Source organism: Thamnophis sirtalis, unplaced genomic scaffold (assembly GCF_051295495.1).
Source record: "Thamnophis sirtalis isolate CommonGarterSnake01/CBP01778 unplaced genomic scaffold, rThaSir2_p1.2 scaffold_1, whole genome shotgun sequence".
NCBI classification, from domain to species: domain Eukaryota; kingdom Metazoa; phylum Chordata; class Lepidosauria; order Squamata; family Natricidae; genus Thamnophis; species Thamnophis sirtalis.
In genome coordinates, this window is record NW_028261381.1 from 51,217,736 (window position 1) to 51,244,663 (window position 26,928).

Sequence of the window (26,928 nt, forward strand, 5' to 3'; positions counted from 1 at the left end):
CCAGAGTTACAGTAAAGTGGGATTTTACACATGTTTCGTTGGGTCATCTGCGGATTGGTTTTTTTGTTTTTTGTTTTGTCACTAGCCTCATTGTTTTATCTTCCGACTTTTTTTTTTTGAAATACAGGTAGGAAATCTTAGCAAAATAATTGAAAAAATAAATGGGGTAGCTCGCTGCCCTTACGACCCTCGGCACAACTCAACAGCTGTAATCACATCCCAGGGAGAACTGTATGCTGCAACAGTCATTGACTTTTCTGGACGGGATCCAGCCATTTATCGCAGCCTTGGAAACATCCCACCTCTTAGAACAGCACAGTACAACTCTAAATGGCTTAACGGTAAGAACTCCTGGGGTAGTGAAGAGCATTTATTTCAACTGGACAGTCTTAGAAAACTGTATTATTTCTCTTATCTCATAAAAATCCTGCCTGAATACAGTAAAAAGGAGCTTGCTCCCAGATTGAACTTCACTAGCAGTGATAAAATGAAAGACCAATAAAAATGCAGAAACAAAACTGATAGAGTGTAGGCCTTTATCTTTTCTTATTCTGAAAACTGATGCACAGGGCAGATTCTGCCAGATATTCCATTTGTGTTCTTATTGTCTACAGCTGCATAAACACGTCTACCATATCGCTTATATCCTACTATGTCGTAAAACAAATCATCGATATTTAAAAGCTTGGTAGCCCATGAAACCTATGTTTCTTGCACCAGAATGTCAGAACATCCAGGTTTACCCTTCTATTATGCAGAGATAAGCGGCGGCAAGAGCTTTCACTCCAGCCTGTTGGGTTCTTTGTCTTTTAGAAATACAGGATTTCTTAGTTGTAAATCTATTCAAACAGAGATTTCACCATTATCTCTTTTTTTTTCAGGATACCATATTTAGTTTCTGAGGCCACATTTCAAGTAACAGTGCTTCAGAAAGTAGTAGGATTAAAATAATTTAACAATGGTTTCTCTGCCCTAATGACTGTGGGCATGGCCAATTCAAGATGACTCATTACATCCAGCCCTGCCTCCCGGCCATTCACTTCAAAGGCCTCAACAAGATACAATTTGCCTCTCTATTTATTTACTACTACTGAACATCCAAAGTACACTATTTAATCCTATGTATATATGCCATATGTGTACATACATAATATAGAGTGTGTAAAAAGATACATTAAGTATTATATATACTGTATGTGTATGTACACACACAAACACAGAGCTCTTATAAAACTATACACATACACTAACACTAACCCTCACACACCCAGAGTCCACACTCTGCCATACATTGAACTATAACTTCTGTACATTAGAACATTACACGTTTTCAGATTTACTTCCCTAGCCTGCACATGATCATTAGAGCTAGGAGATGTCATGGGCATTGCCAGGGAATTCTGGGCAATGAAGGAGGTATCAGCTGGCTGTGACAGTGGGCAACCAAAAGCACATGGCTGGGGCCTACACAGCCACCCTCACCTTCCCCTTAATGAAGCCGATATTCGCAATGTACTAGCAGAACGACTGGCAACACATGTTGAGGCCATAGTTGCCGTCCATGCCAGTTGGAGGATACATAGCTGTGGGAGGAAGAGAGGCCGGCTGAACTGGACCCAGGAACCTCCTGGCTCCCCTCATCCCAGAAGCACCAACCTCACACTCTCCCCTCTCTGCTAGGAGGTAGGGGACTGAGCAGCAGTGGCTCAACCTGGCTCATCTTCCTCTCTGCTACCAGCTGCGGCAGGAAGAGAAGGGCAGGCAGGGATCGGGGGGACACAGCCAGTTGGGAAATCCAAACCACTATCTAGCCAGGAGCTGTCAGTGGGGGTGGGTGAGGTGAGGCGGGGCCTATGGGACACACCTGGCTTTAAGTTCACAGACCTTTCTTTCTAAAACTGCCCAAAAGAGGGAGGGTAGGAAGTCCCCCACCCGGCTCCTTTGGCTCTCTCCATTACAGCAACTTACCAGGCAAGCGGCAAAGGCAGGCGAAAGCAGGCAAGTGGAGAAGGAGCTGGAGAGCATCTGGGATGTGGTGCTGAATGGTAGGTAGGCAAACGGGGAAAGAGCTGGAGAGCAGCTGGGGTGAAGGCAGGTACGCAGGGAAGGAAAAATGAAAAATGGGGCAAAAAATGGCCTGAACAAAGGGCCATAAAACAGCCCCAAAAGGGACCAAAAATGGACTAAAAAACCCAGCAAGGCAAGCGAGTGGTCAGAGCATATAAGGTGAGAAAAAGAGTGGCTGTAAGAGTTGGGGTAGGCGCGTCAGGGCCAGCCAGTGGTAGGATTAGCCAGTTCACTGAACTGCACAAAATCTTAACAACCGATTCGCCTGAACCGGCTGAATCCCATCCCTGGCTTCAGACTAGTACAAGCATGAAAACCAATCACCTTTTATTTCAGTTATTTATTTACTACAATTGATTTCAAGCCATATCTTTCAGAATGTTATTTTCACATTAAAAATTACAATTTGGTCACACAGTAATATCTAAAGCTTTCAAGAGTTACATCCAATAGTTGGGGAGGTGCAGTGAATCTCTAGGGCATCTATACTGAAGCCACAAAGCACTGGCTTTGGTATACTTTTCCCTATAGTGAATCTGATAACTGAAGCTCCTATGCTGTACAGCTTGGCATTTTCATGTTATGATAAGTCCCAAAGGCTTGTTTTTTGGTTTGTACCCAATCCCACCTTCGTCGCCAGTGTTAGATTCTCGGAAAGAATCAGGCGGGAGGCGTCTGAGGAAACCGTAAGTCAACGTTTATTACAGGCAATGCAATACAAAGAAGTAGACCGGCACCCTCTCCCTGTCTGACAGCTATTTATATAGAGCTGTCAGACAGGAGAACCAATAGCCGCGCGTATGACAGCCCGGCAACTTGCAGGTCGCGCCTGATTGGCTAAGGCGCGCCTGGCTGTTGCCGAGCTGTCATTCGTAAGTCCAAGGACTTACTCAGGACTCAACAATGGCTACATTATAACTTGTTTACCAAAACCTCTTAGTTTTTGCTCATATAGATAGACCTTATCCAGAATAATCTGTTTTGGCCCTTCAGGTTGGCCTTTTAAGTCTCTCAATGATTTCCTCCATTGCTGCTGAACCAAGTCTTTTCACCTTGTTAATAGTTGTCCTTTTCTCTTTTATTCAACCTTTCTTAGCATTATTGACTGCTCAAGGGAGCTAGCTTTTCCCATAATGTGGAGCCTTTAATGCTTGATAGTTTCCTTGACGACATTTCATTATGCAATTCGGTAATATCATCAGTGCTTGCAGATGTGAGGTTAATTCCTTGTTTATATACAGTAGTTTGCCTACCAGTGTTGGTGAGGAAGTGGTTTCTTCCCTAGCAGTTCCTTGATTAGGATATTGTTTTCTGCTCAATTGTTTCTCTGGTATTAATCACTGCTTATCTAGGTACAAGCTGCTGGAGAAGATGTATTCTGATCTTTTTGTTTCCTTCTTATTTTTATTGTCTCTTTTTAATAGTGTATAAATATGTTTGTCAATTGATAGTTGGTTTGTCTAAATGCAAGCTTCTAGGAATTCCCTAGTGTTTTATTTATTTAGTTTGGTCTAGAAGACTCACAGTTTCCCAGCAGTTTGATAGAAGGGACCTGGAATATGCTCTCACTACTCGATCTGGTAGAGCTAAAATCTTCCACTAAAACCTAGCTGCTCCAGATTTTAGTGGAATCAATACCCTCCCAGTGATTTTACATGGCTATTTGGCAAAGCTAGTACATGTCACCTTCTTTCTCCATCCCTTTTGAAATAAGGAAATCTGTTCTCCATAATGCCACAGTTGGCTCCTCTGCATGGCATAGACATTTGTCATGTAACCCTAATTTAAAATATTGTTTATATCCTAAAGGTTGCATGTTGACTCAGCTTTTAAAAGTTTTAGCCCTCTTTTCCTGAAGACATCTTAAATTTAACATTAAGCTTTTTGTATTAGATATTAAGTTTACATAATATCAGGGATGCTTCTTTCATTGTTATATGATGTCAATATGTGAAATCTTTCAAGCATTGTTAATGTATAGTATAACCTTTATTGCTATTGTACAAAATAAATACAATGAAATTGGTTATGAAAATGTGCATGCACAATTGGTTAACTTTTTTATGTTTCTCATTAAAATTGGGAACATTGTACTTTAAATATGGATGAGAACATTGAGAAAGGGTATCTTTGTAAGGAAAGCTTCCTGTTAGAAGAGCGAGTGCATTCAGAGAAGCTTTGTGAGAGTGTTGTTGGAGAACACACAAACCAGCATACAGAGACACTGCAGTTTCAATAGGCTTTTACTTTTGTGGAAATAGAGGTATCAGAGTCCATCAAACAGTCCAAGTCATACACGGTTAAGATAGTCAGTCATCAACATCTTTCAGTTAAGGGATAATCCAAATAACATAGTCCATAATCATACAAACAGTCTGGTACACAAAGTTTGCTAGCAGTTGCAAAACTTACAATAGCTCACGCTGATCTCTATACGGCACTTCCAACAGCCAGCTTTCAAACACTCAGATCAGATCAGCATCTAACAGTGATTCTGGCTCCATCTTATGGTCGATTGAGGAAACAGCAACCAATCACATTTACAGCATGATTTAAAGAAACAGGTTCAGCATTGTTACATGATTTATATATTGCCAACCCAACCATTAGATTATATTCCTAACAATCTTTTTTTCTAAAAATTTTAAGTAGGTACCTAGTTTCCATTGCTGTGGCACTTTACATGGATATATACCAGCCAACTAGAAAATACAAATTCAGAAGTTTTATTCCTTAACTATTCTTACTTAACTATTCCATTAAAAGTTGATTCAGGCAAACAAAAGTTTTACAGGACCTCTCAGGGTTAGATTTTAACAAAATCTCGAGGGAACAGCCATTCCTTAGGCATAGGCAGCTGTTAAGAATGCCATTGTATATATTTCGTGAAAGTACAATCCCCTTACTGAATCTTCAAGATTGTGCTGTATTGTGCTGTATTCATAATGGCGGTTTCAGAATGGTAGCTATGACTCAGGCAAGTTCATCTGACTTTAGGAATTCTTTTTTTTTTTTAAGAACATTTCTAAATGTTTGGAAACAATTCCAGTGGGGAAGAGAGGAACTGAGCTTGCTGTACTCTTTGGTTGATGTATTCACTCAACTAACAAAGTCCCCTGGGTACTTTTTAAGACTGAAATGTTTTAAAAATCCTTCACACTTCTTTGGTCAATGTAACTTTCTTTTATCTTTTCTGGTTGTTTTTTGGCCTGGAGTTATGGAGACTTGCATTTGAACAATTTAATTTTGCTATTTTGAAAGAAAAATATCAAACCATCTGATCATTTCCAGTATTAAATAATTACTTATTCGATCTTCTCTACACGTGGGATCATCCCCCAAAAGACCTACTGTGGGCCTACAGCCATCACCAGTGTATTGAATCATGCATATTCAATAATGAAATAACTTGTGAGACCACTTTTTTTGGCAGTTAGTGAAAACTGCACCATTGGTAAATGTTTATGGAGATTCTTAAGTTATCCAGGTCATGGTTGTCCCCAAAGTGCTTTTTAAAAAGCAACTGGCCTTTGTTTTTTTTCTTGAAGATGTTTCACTTTTCATCCTAGAAGCTTCTTTGCTCTTGGTTGAAGAGCTGAGGAAGCTTCTTGGATGAGAAGCGAAACTTCTTCAAGAAAAAAAAAACAAAGTCAAGTTGTCTTTTAAAAAGCACTTTTGGTGTACCATTGATACAGATCTCTGGGATATTGGAGAATCAGTGCAAATAGAGTTAATGATGAAAGTCAGGTATTGCTATTTATTGGTGGTAGCTGAATGCAAGGAAAAGAATAAAATAGCCTGGAACAGAGGTGGTATTATACCAGTTTAGACCGGTTTGCCCAAACTGGTAGCAGAAATCGCGGGTGCCCCCCCCCCCCGGCTCTATGGCATCCCATTTAAGCCCTTTTTTCGCCAAAAGCGCATTTGCAGAAGCATGTGTGCACGCTCACATTTGCAAACTGTTGGGGAAGGTAAGTTAATACTACCCCTGCTCTGGAATGAAGGTACACTTGGCTACAGGCCATTAATGTATATTCACATTTGAGAGAAGGTATGCCTCGTGTATGTGTTAGCTGAAAGAATCTTGCAAAATGCCTTAAAATACTTACTTGTTGTGATTAATAGGGCTATTTAGTTTAATGGCTATTCATGTAATCAATTCGCTGACTCAAAAGCAACATTGAAACCCTCAGTATGATGGGCCTCCCTCTGAGGCTTGCACTGTAGGAACCTTTCTCCTTTTGAAAATCTCCTTGAACTCTGGTGGAATCTGCTGCCAACAGTGTCACGTAGCTCTTCATATCTCCAGGGAATTTCTGTGCATCATCATTAACTACAAACCAACAGGCAAGCAAGTAATACTACTTGTGCTTTCTTTCTCTGTACCCACGTAGCCAATCACACATAAATCCTCAACCGAATGATTTAAAAATGAATGCACAACTCAACTCCATGAGAAAAAACAACCACCAAAGACCAAAAATAACAGTGAGATTGTATGTGTTCTGCCTCAATGTTTTGATACTGATGGCTTATTTATAACATGTAACTTATCTCTTGATGCTGAGGAATCAATTATTGATGTGCTTTTAAGAATCATACCATAGCTTGTTTTTCTTAGATGTTCTGGAAAAGATTTGTTTTTCTCCTTCAGGCCTCTTGCGAGCATTTGTCCATACTTCAGACGGAAAGCCCAATTTCTTAATGTATTTCTGACTGTGTTTTATGGTTTAATTTTTCTCCAGAGCCCAACTTCATTGCTGCCTATGACATTGGTTTGTTCACTTACTTCTTTTTCCGTGAGAATGCGGTGGAGCATGACTGTGGAAAAACAGTCTATTCTCGTGTGGCCAGAGTTTGTAAAAATGACATTGGGGGACGATTTTTGTTGGAAGATACATGGACAACTTTCATGAAGGCTCGGCTGAATTGTTCCCGTTCTGGAGAAATCCCTTTTTACTACAATGAACTGCAAAGCACATTTTATCTTCCTGAACAGGATTTGATCTATGGAGTATTCACAACCAATGTGTGAGTTTGTTATTTCTGTTGTCTTCCCACTCAGTTGTTTCTAATGCTTTGGGGGGTCGTCGTCCCCATAATGCTACATTTATTTTAAAAAGTCAAGGATCCCCCCCCCAAGCAATTACCTTCAAATTGTCTATGTGTTGGGGGGGGGGGAATTGATTGTCTTATATTTCCTGTGCTAGTATCTTCAAATATTTCTTGCTGAAATGCATGAGTGGATGCAGAAAAACCTGAAGATAAGCTGCGGCTTAAGAGGACTTTCTTGCTCAGTGAATGTAACTCTAACATCTATGCAGGGCTTGGAGCAGATGGGTTGGTTGCAATTACTGCAGGTAAATTAAAAAATAAATTCAGAGGAGGAAGTTGGTAAAATGTCTAATGAGAATATCTGTATACGGCTAAAACTTTTCCTTCTGTATCTTTTACCTGGATGAAATGGTGCATTACAGGGCAACAATTTTTGAACCACAGTACCTCAAATGAACTCAAGCTGTCCCGGAGAGACAGTGAAAGGTAGGAGGAGATCCAGTGACCCCAGAGACGTTCGCAAAGTCCCTGGGGGCTTGGAATTTAACCTCCTTTGCCAGTGACTTCTGGATTAGCCGTAAACTAACCGAAACTGCAGATAGCCCCAAAGAATGGCGAAAGTGTTTTCCAGCTGGTAAGGTGATTTTATTACTCAGAGAAAGACGGTCCGCATAAAAATTTAAGCTAATTGAAACCAAAGAACAGAAGAATCTAGCGGCGATTTTGATCTCTTTATTGGTTTATGGACGGTGGTTACCCTATTTTTTAAATGTTTTAAATGCTATTTACATGGACAAAGGAAAGATTACTCCAACATCTCCTCTGACCCTCTGTAAGTGGGCTGTAAACCAATTCACTATAATTTGGCTCTTTACAACCTGACACTTTTATTGCTTGGCTGGATGGGTCTAAGATCAGATAAGATTGTACAGCTCCCAGCTTGTTTTTACTTGCAAATACCTTAGAGTTTCCAAAGGAAAAATACTAACTGCGTACAAAGATGGCGTCTATTCAAATTTCAAATGATTCATTTCAAATGATTTCTTCCGCACTACAAAAATTATCTGCCACATATGATAGATTTGAGACGAAGCTGGATTATCTGCTGTTTCTAGCAACAAAATATGAAGAAAAAAATGAGAATGTTGAATGTTTGAATGTTCCTGAAATACGAACGAAGGATGTCAGAGATGAAGATTTTCAACTTGCTGATATTCCGGGCAACTGGTTTACCTCTGAGGGAGAAAAAGATGGAATGTCTGAAGGGGGGGCAGCCACGCAGAAGATTTACTTCGAAAGACAGAGCGTAGGAGGAGTGAGAAGCATTAAAGAATTTATACTTTATGAAATATCATCTGCAAAACTTTTGATACCACCACTGAGAATTAAAGACAAGCTGAAAAAGGGAATAAACGGAGGACGGCAGCATTATATGAGAGGCACCTTAAGCAAAAAGGTGCAAAGATTTTTTTGTATGGACTTGCTCATAAAGACGTTTGGAGAACTTGATCCACGAATGGCAACAGGATTAAGGAGGTTTTGTTACTGGAGAGACACAGGCTGATAGATGGAAGAATACAATCCAAAATTAGCTAAACCTAATTAAATTCATTTGTAATAGACATAGTTGAATAATAATTGATAATGATAGTAATGTATATAATGTGGAGTTGATATGATAAATAACAATTGGATATGAGAAGGGAAGGTTAGAAATATTTTTGGACCATATATAAAGGTTATTAATCACAATAACTATCACTATTAAAAAATAAAATAAAACTATACAGTTAAATCTTAACTAATATGGGGAAAATGCTATGATATACGATATAATTACATAAAGAAAGGAGAATGATAATAAACTATATACATGGAGGATGGAATTTGTGGTATTAAATATTATGGATGTTTAGCTAAAACAGGATATGAGGATTTGATGTTAATGGAGGATTTTATAAACAAGTAAATGAAATGCTAGCATGTGGTTATGGATTAAATCTTTGGCATAGTTAAGGATGAAGGATGTTTAAACAACTGTAGTCAACTAAAAGTGGAGGTATGATGATGTTAATATGGTAAACATTTGAGTTAAGATATTTGAATTAATATGAATTAATGGAAGAGATGCACAAAAACATGTTGTAACCAGCTGATATACTTTTTTATAACATATACTTGTTGTATTTTTGTTTTGTTTTGTTTTGTTTCTCTGCCTTGTTTTTTGTTTTTTGTCTTTTTTGTGTTTTGATTTTTTTCCCCCCACTGTTGTGGGCATGTGTTGTTTATGTAACAAAAAAAATTATTTAAAAAAAAAAACAGGATTAGGTCCGGGTGGGTGGAGCCTCCCGCCACCTCTGCTACCAGTTCACCCGAACCGGATAGAACCAGCTGAATAGCACCCCTGCTTATGCACCATTCTCAACCCATGCTGCTTCATCTTCCCTGATCTGTGCAGCAGTTCTTGCACATCCCTGTACACCATTCCCAAGCCATGTCACTTCACTGAGCGCCCATCCTGACTTACACAATACCTCTCACAAACCTCCAGGTACATTTCCCAGCCCATATTTCCACACCACACACACCTTTGCTCTCTCCTTCCCCCAGCCAGCAGCAGACCCTTGCCTGCCTGCTGACTTTGGACTTTTCAGTTGCTGCTGTCTTCCTCATTGACTTTTTCCCTGCAAGCTTCCCATAAGCAAAGAAAAATACCAGCAGGAATGTGAGGGTGGGAGGGAAGCTTCATGTTGTGGCTAGTCCATGAACCTTGGTTTTCCAGAAGGAATAAAATTGGAAATTGTAGTTTAATTTATCTGTGGATGACTCCAAAAAAAGCTGTGCTTGATATGGAGCAGCACAAAGCTTGTTCATATCTTGGTGTATTAAACTGAGGTTTGATTACCTGGAAAGGATTCTTATTTGGTAATTATCCAGAGTTGATATATCGGATGAATCAGGGAACAGTGTGTTTCTTTCATTGTTCAGTGTATAAATAGAAGCTAATGTATTTTTCTCCATCTCACCCTTAATTGTTTACACTGCACTCTTGGTAGTAGTAAACAGGAGCTTATATGCAATTATATCTTATTTAACCTGAGAAGAAAAAAGACATTAGAGAACACTTTCAGAAGTAAATAGACAAATTATTATTGATAATAGTTGATCAAATAAGAATTTTGTGCTGTGACACAATGTTCTTTCAAATATTCAAAGAAGGAAAAAATGTTCCAATTTGTCAGCCATCTAGATAAATAATGGTAATTATTCTTTTAACTTCTATCAGGACTTGTGTCATGCTTATGCTTTCTGCATATAAATTAAGCCTTGTGTTCATTCCAGTAATATGATTGATATATTAAAGGTGCCTTATTTGTATCTTAAAGCAAACTTGCTTTTCAAGGATGAGGAAAATAATCTTGAAGCTTTCATTTAATGAGGTCAGTAGCAATTTCAAAACAAAAACAAAAGCAAAAACAAAACCCCAAGGCTTCAGCCAGTTTGGTACACTTCATTGTGGAAAAACATGTTATATTCCAATTTATTGTACATTCTTGCATAATACAGAGCTAGGTCAGCAGGAAAAAAAGGTATTTAGGGAACCAACTTATGAAATATTTAAACAGTTTTTATAAAAGTTTCCAGATGGGTCACTGAAAAATATTTACAAGCTTTTGGATATGTTGTGTTTTCTCATCGGCCTGTTAATCATTGGTGGGCCAGAAAATACACCACCAGTCTGGCTTGTAAATGAAATGGTGATCAAATACAGTATACCAATAAATGCTGGAGAGGGACAATGTTGTGGTTTTTTTGCATATCCATTGCTTTCCCGACAATCTGTCACTCTCATCTTATGCGCCAATTCTTCAGAGACCCATATGAAAAATGATTATACAGCGGACAAAACTCAATAATAGTATATCAGAAAAGTCTTTGTTGGACTTCCTCTATATGTTTAGAGCTTTTCTTTGCAATAACATTTTGCAAAATGTATAGCAAAATAAATTAACTTGAGGCAGTGGTATTGCCTACCTACCTCTGTATTAGCCAATTGTCGCTTTCACATCAAGAGTTCCCTTGTAAGGGAGAAGGACTGCGTGAAAAATAAATAAAATAAAATAAATGAAGAGAATTCTAAGTAAGTTCCTGTACTGAAGGGGAATGATTAAGAGCAGTGTTTTTGAACCTCAGCAACTTTAAGATGTGTGTTTTTCAGCTGCTAGAATCCCTCAGCCAGCATGCTGTTTCAATGAACATGCACACAATGAACAAGGAACATACATCCAGCATGCTGGCTGGGGGATTGTGGGCAGAGGTGGACTGCTGCCAGTTCAGTCAAACCAATAGTTCCAACCACCGGCTGGGTCTGCCCACCCGCCCCAGCACTATCCTATCCTATTTATCTCACTCTCTGGCTTTATTCCCCACCCATGAAGCCCAGCTGATTGCCGCGCCTCACCTGCTCTACTCACTGTGGCTGCCTTGAGAAGATTTGCTGTGTGTTTGAAGCTAGCATGCGTGCGCATTTACATTTCCAGCGAACTGGTTGTTAACGTATATGCAGCCCACCTCTGATTCTGGGTATTGATGTCCACAGTCTTCAGGTTTCTGAAGTTGATTTATAGCCATTACATAGAGTTGGAGAATGCAACGTTTCTTGCCAAGGGCTCACATTTACTTTTTGAAAGTCATGCTGATTTCTAAAAAGTTAACTCCAAGAACTGTTCTCCCCAAAGAATGATAGTAGGGCTAGGATAAAAACCACAATTGATTTCCTTCACATTTGAATTTTGATGAAATCAGATGCAGCTTGTAGGATAACTCTTTATGTATTCAATCAGGGTTCTTGGTCACTTTGATAAAGACTTTCTTCAGAACATCATCAGTCTCTAGAGGCTGCAGGCACTGTTTTGGAGAAGCAAAGTACTGCCCATGTTGATACAGGTTAATATGGCAGCTGCTGACATCCTTGCTCTTCACAATTCATATTCTTATTAGCATAGGTAGGAAAGTAGGCTCTTTGTGGGCTGGGGGACTAAATTATATGGAGATATTACATTTCAGCTGATTTGCTCAAGAAGTGTAATTAGATAAAGATGTAGAGAATCCTGAGAACGGAATCCACGTATGTGCAGTTCTTATGATTCCCTAAGGCAATAGCAGCTGATTTAAACATTTATTTGACCCCAGAAACTTTATTTAAATTATAAATGTTTAGTATTGAAAAAAAGCTGACACCGTCCAGAGCATAGAACAACTCAAAGAACTAATGCAAGATCAGAAGATGTGGAGAGACCTGGACCATAGAATCTCCAAGAGTCAGACTGCATGGATAATATCATCATCATCATCATCATCGTTGGGAAAAAAGTCACAATAATTATAATCATAATAATATTTAGCCACCTTGTAAGATGGTTTGGAATACCTGTATACTGTAACAGTACAATACTTTTATACTTCTGTTTGTCTTCTTCACTTGAAATTTTGGAATGTTTGAATCAGTAGAATATCTGTTTCTGAATCAGTTGTTTTCAGAGTAGGCATCTTTGTTTATTGTTCAAGCTCCAGTTCTGCATTTTTCAGCCCACAACTGCTGTGCATGCTGACAGAGTTGTCACTTGGCTCAATATACCAGATCCAAAGACATAAAACTGTTGAATCATCCAAACTTGAACTTCTGCTATGAGTTTTGCTGCAAAACATTCAGTGGCTTGCTTTAGAAACCTCATTCAAGCCTCTAACCATGCACAAGGTTGTTGGCTTTTTAGATTATTATTTTTCTTCTCCACTTGTGCCTTTAGGCATTAGGTTGTCATTTGTCATTAGCATTGTCTAAAGAGCAGCCTTCTGTTAACATGCAACATGTCAGTAATACTTAGGCAGGAATGAAGAAAGGTTCATCATGCAGTGCTTTGACAAGTTCACAGCCAACTGCTGCATTGCTCAATGGAATGGAAGGATGGCTGGGAGAGGAAAGTAAGCCTTCAGTCTTATTCCAAGTTTAGTAACTGCTTTTGCTTTGGCAAGAGGAAAAAGGGATCTTCTGCTCAGGCACAGATCAAGAAAGTTCTTAAGATGTTTGATGATCCTGGTGGAGTCTTCCTAAAAGTGTGGTCTAACCCCTTTGATGGCAGAAAGTGAGAAGGAACTAAAGAGCCTCTTGATGAGGGTGAAGAAAAAGAGTACAAAAGTTGGCTTGAAGCTCAACATTAAGAAAACTAAGATACTGACAAATAGATGGGGGAAGAAATGGAGGTACTGACAGATTTTATTTTCCTGGGCTCTAAGATCACCCCAGATGGGGACTGCAGCCAAGAAATTAAAAGATGTTTGCTCCTGGGGAGAAAGGCTATGGCAAATCTAGACAACATGTTAAAAAGCAGAGACATCACCCTGACAACAAAAGTGCATATAGTCAAGGCTACGGTTTTCCCAGTTGCAATGTATGGCTGTGAAAGTTGGACCATAAGAAAAGCTGAACGCCAAAGGATTGAGGCCTTTGAATTATGGTGCTGGAGAAGACTCCTGCGAGTCCCTTGGACTGCAAGACAATCAAACTGGTCAGTCCTAGAGATCAACCCTGACTGTTCTTTAGAAGGCTAGATCCTGAAGAAGAGACTCAAATACTTTGGCCACCTGATGAGAAGGAAGGACTCTTTGGAGAAGAGCCTCATGCTGGGAATGATGGAGGGCAAAAGAAGAAGGGGACAGCAGAGAATGAGATGGCTTGATGGTGTCACTGAAGCAGTCGCCGTGAACTTCAATAGACTCCAGAGGATGGTAGAGGACAGGAAGGCCTGGAGGATCGTTGTCCATAGGGTCGTGATGGGTCAGACACGACTTCGCAACTAACAACAACAATGAGAAGAATATTAGACTCATAAGCAGCTCCTGCAGTGAATGCTGGAAGTTGCTAGGATACTAATTCAAATATCACACAAACTGCATTCATGCTTCTTATCACAGGTAAAGAATAATAGAAATGGATGTTTATATTGTTTTCTCCATTTTGTATTGTATTATGTTCTCTTTCCTTTTGCCTGGACCAGGTGGGTTCTGTTTAAATACTTTGCCCAAATACTTGTTTCCTGCATAAAAATGTCACAACTTGGAAGGCAGTTCTTCTCATTGGTAAAAGCATTACCAGTTTAGTAAAAAAAATATGTTCTTTTCATAGTAGTCCAAATTATTTCCAGTAGTGACACAATATGAAAAGCAATCATTCAGATATTTGCACAGCAGGATGACATGTCTTTCATGCTGTTTTGAAAGAGCCTTCTATATTTTTAGACACTTTTTACATTTTAATAGTTTTTAAAACTATTTTGAACTCGCTGATTCCTCTTTGATGCTTGTCCTCCTTCTTCCCACCACTTAAAATAACACAGAAATGTTTTGAATCTTCAGTTTGGCCCTACAAGTACTTTGTGTTAAAACTAATACTCTCCAAATTATAAAATCCCAGCTCTTTGTAGATTGCATTTGAATAAGGATAGCCTATCTCAAATAGAATGAAAAGAGAGAGTGAAGAAGAATTAGCAGAAGAAGTGAGGCTCTGTAGAGATTTTGTTTTGTAAGTCTTTTGGATATTGAAAAATCTATATAAGAAACTTTTTGAATGTACAAAAATATACAGGAACATTTAATAAATAATGGGAATAACCTAGGAATAATCAAAGCAATGTTTTTAGGAGACTTGGTATCCAATAAGGCTTTGCTAAGATTTGGCTTGCTTCTGAGTTCTGCCTCAATAGATCAGAGTCTAGGTCTTTGGAGTGTGTTCAGCTGCTTCTTCCCAAAAGTTACATATTCTGAAGTTCTGGTAGACAACAGTACTAGGTAAAAGATTAGACAAATTCTGATTTCCTTATTTGTGACATGTCTTGAGCCTCTTATGCAAATAGAACGGCTACTTTAATAGATGTGGCTGGTCTTCGTCAGAGGGTGAATTAGTATCTTGCAATGAAACCTGTGGAGCTTAAAATTAAATCTCACCTTGAAAAGTAAACTAGAGGTTTAAAAATTAAGCCCACTTACCACCAGTCAGGATTGATGGGGTATCAGTATTAATGTTCCTTGTGAATTAAACTGTGTGTGACTTTCCGTGTCAAAATTGCTTTTCCCAGTCTTAAATCACATGAGGTGTTCAGGGGGGGGGGGCTTTTCAACATCTCCTAATTGTCATCTCATCCATGTAGATTCTTTTCTCCCTTCTGAGACCTGTAGCCTTGTGTATTGCTTCTTGGCAATCTATGTGTCATTTATTTTCCCGAGATTTGATGTCTGTTATGATGAAAGTGTCAAAGCTCCAAAGATTAAATTGATTTTCTTCTTTTCTCTTCCCTTCTGTCCTTGTGTCTAGAAACAGTATTGCTGCTTCAGCAGTGTGTGCCTTCAATCTCAGTGCTATTACACAAGCCTTTAATGGACCTTTCCGATACCAGGAGAATCCAAGATCTGCATGGCTCCCAACAATCAATCCGATCCCAAACTTTCAGGTATTTTAAAACATTCTCAACTTACTCAGAACCTCTTGTGTTTCATCTGCGGTAAAACATTGGAATTAATCAGTTGACTAGTGTATCAAGTTTGGAGATAAGGAATTTAAGTTTATGTGGGTAGGTGGCGTGCATGAATTAATGGATAGGAACAGATGCCTTGATCTGGCTGTATATAAAAGGATACCAGAGTGATGCTGTGTCATTTCTTAGCTTAATATAGCCTGGAAGAAGAATTATAGGAGATAATATTCACTTTTGTGTCTTGTTTATCTGTTAAGTTTATATCTCCCTTTTCTGTTAGGAATTTGAGCTGACATAAACAGGATACCCAGTTCTATTTTCATTTCCATAACAATACTTTGAAGCTGTTTAAAGATAGTGGCTGACCAAAAGTCATCCAATGATCTTCGACGGTCGAATGTAGGCGTCAGTTTCGCAATCCCAAATCTTACAATAACTAAATGCGTTCGCAGTAAGGACAGATATGCATTGTTTTTCTGTGTTAGCATTGGCCATCTCCAAGATGATATTTTTGACAGTAAGCGTTCAATTCTATTCAGTACAATACAATTCGGTTTATTGGATTTTGAGGCTGTCTGATTCCCAAAAAACTTTGGGCAATTTACAATATTTAAAAGACCATGTAATTGAAAAGGGAGCATGACCGCCTGTACAAAAACACATAAATGACACGTAGGAAAAAAATTGCCACCATAATTTCTTTCTACAGACAGTCTAACCCCAGGCTAGAACAAAACCAGGTCTTACAGGTCTAGATCAAACTTTAAACTGCCAAAATAAAAGCATCTTTTATGTTGGCCAAAAATAAGTTATTATTGGTATATGTTTCTGGTAGTAGCCGGCATACCAGCAGATGGGCCAGGCTCTGTGTCTCTCCACATTCACATAGTGTGTTGTTATCCATTAAAAGCCTCCATTTGAGCATATTGGTTTTACATTTAAGCAATTCTTAATCTATTCAGGGTCCTCCAGTTAATATAAGGGAGTGTCAGATCCTTCAATCATATTCTCATTTAATCTTATTCTTTGCTTAATGGTCTCCTTTCTCCATCTTTTAATTTGATTTTGACAAAGCTTGCTTTTAAGAGACTTCAAGAGTGGAAACCAGGTTTATCTCGAAAGGGTGCTGTTCCAGAGGGTTTCCTCAGCCCTATGATGTGAATATTTAATTGAAGAGACCAAGAGTGTACCCATTCTGCCTGTTTGTACCATTGCATTGCATATATCAGGTCACTTTGCATATATGGGGATTCTGGTAACTCAGTGTTGCCAGTTATTGCAAAGGTTGTGTTTCAGCAGAAAACCCACAGCTGACCTGCTATCAACTGTATGCCTGCTGCTGTATCCTTACTTGCTGCCTGCCTTTGTGGGTGTGTATGAGGGGGGGAGTTGCAAATATTTGTTTGTTGGTTCCAATCCTATTTTTCTATGCTAAACACCCATCAGATACCAGTTCATTGGAGGTCTGTTACGTTCCTAACTCAAGTAGCATTGAGGGATATTCTGGACATTTTGTAGTCCTTTTAAAAGAATAAAATTTGCACTGCAAAAGAAGTATGAAAAGATTACAAAGCCAAGTTAAGAATCTTACAAAAAGGAATGGAATAATGGTGGATAACAGGATCTAAAAAAAATATTAGAGAATGTTTCAAGTAGAGAAGGAGCAGAAGGTAAATGAAGCCTTCAAGAGATGACAAAGATAATATAGTGACTAGAAAAAAATTATTGGAGAAAAAAATAATTCCTCACTTGCTTTCAAGCAGGATATTTAATATGGAAATCTGTGCAATTGAAAAATAAACAAGCAATTTTTTTTGGTACACACAACCAAAGACAGAAGATAGAGGGTAGTAATCTCCAGACATCAGCAAGTGCACACGAGACTCCACAGATTCAATATTTGTTCTAGACAAATGCCCCACCCACAGTGCCTCCTTAAGTCTCAATACCCAGGTGTGCCTTGTGAAGAAGGGTGTGGCATTCTCCTCCCCAGTAGCCAACTCTGTTCTGCCCCGGGCAATGAGGTTCTGCTCGGGCAGCCAGTTAACTCCATGATTGGGAATATTTTTCAGATCAAGTTTATTGTCAGGAATCCTTAATAACAAAACTTACAGTTCAGTAATGAGGTTCTTCTGACTTTCCCTGATCTTTCCCTTCACGTAGTGTAAAAAGACATTAATTCCTCTAACCCATGCTGCTGGTACAAAGCTGCTTCTGCTAGTGCTGACAGGGATTCAGTGAGTGCGAAGTAATAAACAATTTCCCGGGCAAAATACCCCACTGCCCAATCAGGGAGCACAGATGTGGTCACATGTTATGGGACTACATTTCCCACAAGGTAGTTGCATTTCCCTTAAGATAGTTGCTTAAAGGAGACAGCTTCTAATTTTTAAATTGGCTATATACTGTTGGGACAGCACAAACTCAGTCTGCCCTTTTCTCCCCTTCTCTCTTCTCTCTGTGCTTGAGGACCAGGAGGAGGTGGTCCTTGCTCCTCACCTGAGTTCTGTCTGTCCTGCTTATTACTTAGCCTCTCTTGGTCCTCCTGCCCCTGTTCCTCCATGCCTACAAGCCATTCTAATCCTGAAAAGCCCTGGGCTGACCAGCCCTGCCCTTCCCAGTTTTCTTCTGAAGCCAATGAAGCCACACCCCCAGTTCCAGCTTGTCTTCCCCTGCAGATTCAGGCTCCGATGGCGCTATGACAGGGATAACATTGTGATAGCATGCATAAATGAAAGATACTTACAAATGAATGACAGAACAATTTATTCAATAATATTTTAGGTAAACTTTTAAATGATTGAGTTAAATAATATGAGACTAAATACCTTTGTTTCTTTCTTTTTGTTCCTCAGTGTGGAGTATTGAATGACGATGGCCCCAATGAGAATCTAACAGAAAGGATCCTGCAGGATGCTCAGCGCTTGTTCCTAATGAATGATGTGGTGCAACCCGTCTCTGTGGATCCATATGTTACTCAAGACAACATCCGCTTTTCCAAACTGGTGGTTGACATTGTTCAGGGCAAGGATACGCTCTATCATGTGATGTACATTGGGACAGGTGAGTGCGCTCCATACCAGAGGAGCTTTTCTTATCTTCCATTGATCCAGTCATCTAAATTCTACGTGGAGGATTTTCAAAAATAAAAATGCTATGAAAATTGGCCTTTGCTTATAACAATAGCACTTTGACTTAGACGTATATAGAAGTGCTTTACAGCCCTCTCTAAGCAGTTTACAGACTCAGCATACTTCCCCCAACAAACTGGGCCCTCATTTTACTGACCTTGGAAGGAAGGAAGGCTGAGTCAACCTGGAGCCAATGGAACTCCTGGCAGTGGACATGGTTAGCCTGCAATACTCCATTCTAACCACTGCGCCACGACAGCTCCTATGAGTATGAGTTACTATCCTTTGGAGTAGAATATAAGCCAACCAAGAATAAGAGATGATTTTAAGAAGCAATGAATCCTGAATGCAACATATAATCTTAGTAAAATAGTTTCCCTGGTTTCTAGGGACCTTATTTTTAGATCATTACTGTTTCTTCCAGCTCATTCCACTCCTGGTGATTGTAGTGATGGTAATTAAGGAGGTAAAATATGAGAGTGAAACTGAGTACAGGTAGTCCTCGAATTATGAACAACAGTTGGGACCTGAATTCCTATTGCTAAGCAAGGTGATCGTTAAGTGAGTCATGCCTGATTTTTACAAACTTCTTTTTGCCACAATTGTCAAATGAATCACATAGTCGTTAAGCAAATCTGACTTCCCTCGTTGATTTTGCATATTGAAAGCCGGCTGGGAAGGTCACAAATGGTGATCAGTGTGACCCGATGCTGCTGCAGCTGTTGTAAATAGATGCTGGTTGCCAGGCACCTGAATTTTGATTGTGTAATAATGGGGATACTGCAATAGGCATAAGTGTGAAGACCAGTCATAAGTCCCATTTTCAGTGTTGTAACTTCACTAAACAAATTGTGGTTAAATCGAGGACTACCTTTTTATAGTAAGAGCATCTCTGATCAATTACTGTAATAGTAGTTAGTAGTAGCAAGTAGTTATACATTTGCCTCATTGTATTAAGTTGTCTCATGAAGTGGAAGGAAAACACCCCCACCCCCACCCCTTCCTTCACTAGAGATCTTCAGATAGAGGCTGGATAGCTATCAGTCCAAAACCTATAGCAGATCCTATATTGAGCAGAAATTATATCCAGATTCCTCCCCTTTCACAGAGTCTGTGATTCATTTCTAACAAAATTATGGTTGTATTCCTGCAGTTTAGCTTCTCCCATTCTTTCATTCCTGGCATCCCTTTCAAAAGAAAGAAATACACCTTCCCAAAAATAAGCAGAGCCTTTATCAAAGGCTAATGGAGAAGAGACCTACTATAAACAAAAATAGAATCGCCTAATATTTTCCCAAATAGGATTTTTATGAGCAACAAATGTTTTCCAAATAAAGGTTCTGTTTTAGAAGAGATAGCAAATAGATAGCAAGGTACCTGGGTGGATATAATAGAGTAAATATCTCTATGTTGCCAGCTTTCTTGTACATACATCCAGGCTCTCAGATAAGGAATATTAAATTGCTTTGCACTTGGATAGTAATTTAGGTAAAAGCATAGACAGTTATAGATTGTAAGAAGCATATTTGTGCTATAAAGGAACTAAGGTAACATTTTGGTGATTTTTCAGTATTCAACAGTTGGTAGCAACTTAATTCATTAGTCATGCTGGTTGAGGCTTTGGGAATTTTAATTCAAAATATATATGGAGCACTAAATTTCCTGACTTTAACATAATCCTGCTTGGTTTAACTTAATATTATCTATTCTAATTGGCAACAACTCTCCAATGTATTAGGTAAAGATTCATTCCTCCGCCCCTCCAAGAAATTAAACTTGGGATCTTGGATCTGCAAAACATGCATTCTGCCATGTCTTCTATATCTCCTTTGACTAAAACATAATGTCATATAGATAAACATTTACATAAAAATCCACCCATATGTACATCTCCTCTACATCTATTTAAATTTATTTTTGAAAACCACAGAACCATTTTCAATTTCTCTGAATTTAAAGTTATTTTATTCTTAATAATTGCTATTCTGGTGTAATCAGTGAAGTGCCTTAATCATGTGATGCTTGTTACTAAGCTTTAAATACTAGGTTGATCTTCAGTGTTGGCTTTTTTTTAAACATAGAAGAACTTTAGATAAGTCCCCGGACTATTATAAAAATAATTTACTTTTGTTACGGAATTCAAGATTAATATTTTGACAAAACATAATTTATGCTGTGGCTCCATTTTTTTTTAAAAAGAGTATATATTAAGAGAAAGTTGATTTTATGTTAAGATGAATGGGTCCTCTAAGTGCTATTATAATTTATTCCATGACTACACATTATTTTCTTGAGTTGGGAAATCCTAATTGAAATTCACACTGTGTCTATGTGATAAAAGAATATTTTCTAAACATGAAACTGCAAGTAGTCTGCACTGGGACATTTTTTTCCAAAAAAGATGCAATCCCAAACACAATGTTCCATTTCATTGGTTTACTCATAATAATCAACAATTTAAAACACCCATGGTAATTGCAACAACAACATAAAATCAAATCCCAATTATTATTAAAAGAACAATTCAAAATAAGGTAAAAGAATTCACAAATAAAACAACTATACTGTAAATAAATCAACAAGCAGAAATGGTTTGTTTCAATTAAAATGCTCTCTGGCCTTAGCATCTTTGTGAATGCAATCAGGGAGGGGGGGTCAGCCTGATTTCTACAAGAGAAGGATAGGTAGACAGAGATGGTGCTTTGTTCACTCACCATTTGTTCCTTCCTCCAGGTAATACATAAGGTTCTCTGGGGTCGTAGTTCTTGAGAGAACAAATCTCAAGCTGTGTCTCTTAATTTAATTGCATCTCTCCACTCTATTTCTTCCAGAGAGGAGTCTGTACCAGCAATTTGCTGTTTAGAATGTGGTTTGTTCCATTGCAGTTTAACTTTTAATTAGGTCCAGCAACAATCTAAGCAACAGGGGCATTGATGCAGGAAAATATGTTTCCATAAATATCTTGGACCTTAAATCTATAATTTAACCTCAATTCCCCCTCAAAGGACAGAACCCCTCCTCCAATCTCTGAGCCCCAATACATGATCGACCATCTTATCCTATGATTACCAACTCATTTGATGATGGATTTTGGTTTTCTAAAATGCCACATATATATAGCCTCAACATGGCTGCTCAATGCATGTAGTGCTGCGCTATGCCAGGAAAAAGTCGGCCTTTCTGAGGCGTTTATACAGGTGCTTATGCTTGCCTGAGCTCCGAAGTACATTCCCTAGATCCAATCAGAAACACCGCAAAGGCCTGCCTCTGTTTTGACTCCTCTACACCATGTTCTCTTTTAGATGTTGAACTAAGTTGACTGAGTTGAGTTCAGTAATGTGCATAGTAGCTGCAAATACAATTACAAATTTTATTTGATACATAATGCTCAAATCTGCTAAGTCATCATTGTCTATTCAAGAGTAATGTCATAGCCACATTAAGAGTCAGCTCAAGGTCTACTATAATGTAAGCCTATATATAAGCTTTCCATCAGTTATAACACATGATTGGTCACTGGGCCATGTAAAAAAACAGTTGTGTTTACTCTGTTCTAATTTTCAGGTGGAAATCATGTGCAGTGTTCCTTGTGAATTTGTAATTGTATTTCCAATGCTAGTATATTAGAGCAAAACAAATTGAGAACATACTAATACAGCTTTATGTGAGTTCTGCAGGATACATTAATGCTAGCTTGCAGTAAAGGCATACTGATAAATATAGCTATGTTCCAATAGTTGGTAGTCTTATCCTTATCTGCTTCAGGGAGTAACAACTTTTTGGTATCCTTTGATTTGTTCAAAATGCTTCTCTCGTATTTATGATATGTGTTTGGGCCACATTATGCTTATAAAGTATATCGATCGTTAGAAAATTCAGTAATGCTGTTTTATTTTCCAAAAATGAAAAATCACATTTTTAACCTGTATTTTATTTGTGCATTTAAAAAAAGAAAAGAAGCAAGAAATGAGATTGAAGTAGAGTTGTAAAACAGGTGTACACAGACAGTCCTTGACTTATCACCATAATTGGGACCAAAATTTCTGTGGCTAAGCAAGGTGATTGTTAAATGACGCATACCCAATCTTATGACCATTTTTGTCACAGTTATTAAGCAAATCACTTTTCTAGTTAAATGAACCATATGTTCACAAGTGAAATCAGCTTGACTTTGCTTATCAGAAGCTGGCTGGGAAGATCCCAAACAGCAATCACATGATCCAAGAACTCTGTAGCTGTCATAAATACATGTTGGTTGCCAAGTGCACGTGATTGGGAGAATTGTGTGATAGTCTCAGTTGTGAGGAAGATTGTAAGTCACTTTTTTCAAAACTGTTGTAACTTTGATTGGTCACTGAAGAAATGGTTGTAAGTCAAGGACTACCTACTTACGCTAAAATAAATTAACACCTAGTGTTGTGTTTCTCATTTTGCTAGAGCATGGCACCATTTTGAAGGCACTCTCTACTACTAATAAGAGCCTGAGGAGTTGTTATTTAGAGGAAATGGAGATTCTTCCCGCTAGCCAAAAGGAGCCAATCCAAAGTCTTCAAATATTGCACAGTGGCAGATCGTTGTTTGTTGGTTTGAATAACAGAGTGCTAAAGATCCCCCTGGAGAGATGTTCAATGTATAGAACAGAAGGGTAAGAAAATTTATGGGACAGATATTTTTCACACTATCTTAAAAAGAAAAGCACTAGGGAAACATATTGCTACTGATTCATTTTAGAATACCTTTCGTCATCATTCAAATGAAGCAGAAAATGTTGCCCTGAATGGATAGTTCAAAACAAAGAGAATAATTTGAAAGCAGTTCTTTTTTTTAAATGCATTCTCATTAGTCCCAGTTAGAAATCAATGCAATGTACTGAGACGTGTAGTTTATTCCTTTTTTCTTGTACATTCTGGAATTGACACCAATTTTATTTGTTCTGTATAATGCAAATATTGTTCTCACAATTGTTACTCTGCAGCCCTGGTTACGTTATGAATGGATCCGATATACAGTAGGTATGACTGGACTTACCGAACTTAGTGAAGTAGGAGAAGTAGGAGAAGCTGCAGCAGTGGAGTCATGGGTTTCTTCCCTACTTCATTGGATGTTTGAAAGTTATCCAGTGTAATTTATCTTGATTCAAATGAGTCATAGCCAACATTATCCACAGTTCATTGCTTTGAATGATAGGCAAAATTGTGGTTGATCAAAAGCCAAATCAGAAGCTTACAAATCTCTCTTCAGTGTTACGTTGGATTGCTGCTTTAATTTCATGTAATACTAAACATTTTTGAAAGTAGAGAGTATCTTTGACTTCATTCCTCAGTTCTTCTGGTTCCATATCAGTGAGATTCGGGATTTCAAAGCAATTCCAGATGTTCTTCTTGAAAATGGTGGGTATGCAGTCAACCTCGTACACTACCATGGAAACTTCTTCTGCTGTAGCTTGTCTTAGAACTTGCACAATTCTGATCTATCCAACAGTTTAGCCACATCTTTGCTATTATCACTGAGAATTTCCATGTACCAATAATTTCATCAATTTTCCTTATATACTACCTGATGAAGTTCATGTACTGTATATAGTTACTTAAAGCACTGAAGAAATCATTGAATTGGCAGAATTTGATAAGAGAAATTCCTGCTTCATTTCAGGAATGACCATACAGTTCAGTCACCATATTTTTCGGGGTATAAGATACACCAAGGTTTTGAAGAGGCAAATAAAAAAAAAATAGGTAGGTAGATAGAGGGATAGAGAGGGAGAGAAAGAGAGAAATACAGTAGGTAGGTAGGAAGAGAGAGTAGTTAGGTAGGTAGGTAGATGTGTTTGTGTGTATTGCATTTGTGATAGATAGATAGATAGATAGATAGATAGATAGATAGATAGATAGATAGATAGATAGATAGATAGAAATAGAGAAATACAGTAGATAGGTAGGGGGGAGAGAGAGGATGCAGGTAAGTAGGTAGAGGGATAGAGAGAAATAGAGAGAAATACAGTAGATAGATAGGGAGAGAGGGGAGTGTAGTAGGTAGAGGGATACAGAGAGAGAAATAGAGAGAGAGAGAGAGAAATACAGTAGATAGGTAGGGTGTGGGTGTGTGTGTGTGTGTGTGTAGGTAGGTAGGTAGGTAGGTAGATAGATAGAGGGAGACAGAGAAATACAGTAGGTAGGTAAGGAAAGAGAGAGAATAGGTAGATAGATGTTTCCAGGTGTATTTATCCATGTACTGGAGAAGGAAATCGCAGCACCTAAGACTTGTTTCTGCTGACACAGCACTTGATCAATGTAATTCTCATCAATCACTCTAACTAAAGAGCTTTCCGAAAGGGGGGAAAAAGTTTTTGCACTCTGCAAACCTCCCCAAAACAACCCGTTTTTCGCGAAAACAGGTCTGGTTGTTTTTTAAAAAGGCATGAATAGCCTTGGGGGGGCTTGCAGAGTGCTCCCGGGGAGGGCAAAAATGAGCAAAATATGGCCCATTTTTCACAAAAACGGCCCCATTTTTCACCAAACAAATTGCATGCATAGCCTTATGGAGACTTATAGAGTGCTGTTGGGGGCTGGGGGGCAAAAAACAGCCCATTATTTGCTCATTTCTGCCCTCCCCAGCCCCCAGGAGCTCCCTGAAAGCCTCCATAAGGGTATGCATAGCCATTTTTGTAAAGGGGCAGGGCTTCAGAAGGCAAAAAATGCTTTATTCGATGTATAAGACGCACCCAGATTTTCAGCCTCTTTTTTGAGGAAAAAAGGTGCATCTTATACTCCAAAAAATACAGTATGTTTTCCTCTGTAATGTTTTAGGCATTCCAATTTTCAGTCAACACCCTGCATATTCTATCTGGCTAACCACCTTTTCTTTTCCATTATTGGTTGGAATATAATCTTGAACAACTGCACTATTCAATCTCTGTCTGCAAATCTAATTCATATTATTGAATACATTGTACTCAAACGCTGTCCTTCCAGGATAATTCCTGATGATAAAAACACTGTTCCTTCCTTATTTTTCATTTCTTCAGTGCTGTATGACCTTCTGATTCAAAAATGTTCAATTCTAGTCCATTTGAATTCACTGATAACTAAAATGCCAAACTGTAATTGGTTTATTTATTTAATCTTTCATGGTGTCAAGCTTTTCCATGTACATGCTTCTTAAATACATAAGCATACCATGCTGGATCATTCCCCTAGTCTATCCAGTCCAATAGCCTGTTTTTACACTGATCAAACAACTGCACAAGAAAGGCCATCAATCTCCCAGCTTCAAAAGTAGTCACACAGCCATCAAGGCTAATAGCCACTGATTTCCATGGTTACCACAAAGTAGTCCAACCCTTTTATGAAGTATCTCATCTCCATTTTTCCCACTAGAATGGTCTTCGCTGCTTCAGATTTTCTTTAACTACATGGCAACTAGATGTCCCACAGCTTTAATGTAGCCATGTCTTGAGCATCCTTTGTACTCAAAAAAATCCTCATCTTTTCTTCAGTAGCCTGTTGAATGCCACAGTGAAGGAGCCCATCATCCAACCCTGTGCCCTCCATTATTTTATATCTTCTATCCATGTTGTTTTCTTGATAAAATACAGATTGATTGTTCATAGCTTTCTCCTACGCAGTGTGAAATGATGGTTTTCTATCTACTTCCAGCATCTTCCCATAATGCTGCTGCCCAATATAGGTGACTGCTTACATTTTCTGAGTAGCTGGGATGACTTTTACACCTTCAGTGACCCTGCTGGGATGATGTACTCTTGACATACACTTTCTGGCATTCTTTGCTCATCTCTCCAGAAACACCATTATCACAAAAATAAACACATGACTGTAGCGTATATGTGAGGTAACATATCCAACAATAAACATATTGCTTATGCAGATTACATTTTTGTCTGAATAAAATCGTCTTCCAGTTGAATGTTTAAAAATATGAATTGTATTGATATACAGTAGCATTAGTAGATGACTATTCTGGATGAGGCAGAAAGGAATAGAATTAACTGGGACTCCATCATAATATTTTAGCTGTCCAAGACAATAGTGTCTTTCAGTCTCTCTGTTTGAACCATCTATAATATGACATCATAGTGAAAACGTTGTAAGCTGCTTGAATGTTTCCCTGCCAGCATCTACATGGGATAC

The 26,928-nt window shown here is 38.5% G+C and overlaps 1 protein-coding gene across 7 annotated transcripts in view; it reads left to right on the forward strand.

Moving 5' to 3' along the window:
• SEMA5B (semaphorin 5B) overlaps positions 1-26,928 on the forward strand; it is a 596,333-nt gene that overhangs the window by 478,427 nt on the left and 90,978 nt on the right. For 6 of the 7 annotated variants that reach the window (XM_087711803.1, XM_087711804.1, XM_087711802.1 and 3 more), the window contains 5 exons: positions 128-341; positions 6,813-7,098; positions 15,491-15,626; positions 18,506-18,713; positions 23,219-23,426. In XM_087711803.1, the coding sequence (XP_087567929.1) occupies positions 128-341; positions 6,813-7,098; positions 15,491-15,626; positions 18,506-18,713; positions 23,219-23,426 (1,052 nt within the window). The remainder of the gene's footprint in view (positions 1-127; positions 342-6,812; positions 7,099-15,490; positions 15,627-18,505; positions 18,714-23,218; positions 23,427-26,928) is intronic. The other variant, XM_087711817.1, reaches the window with a different exon arrangement.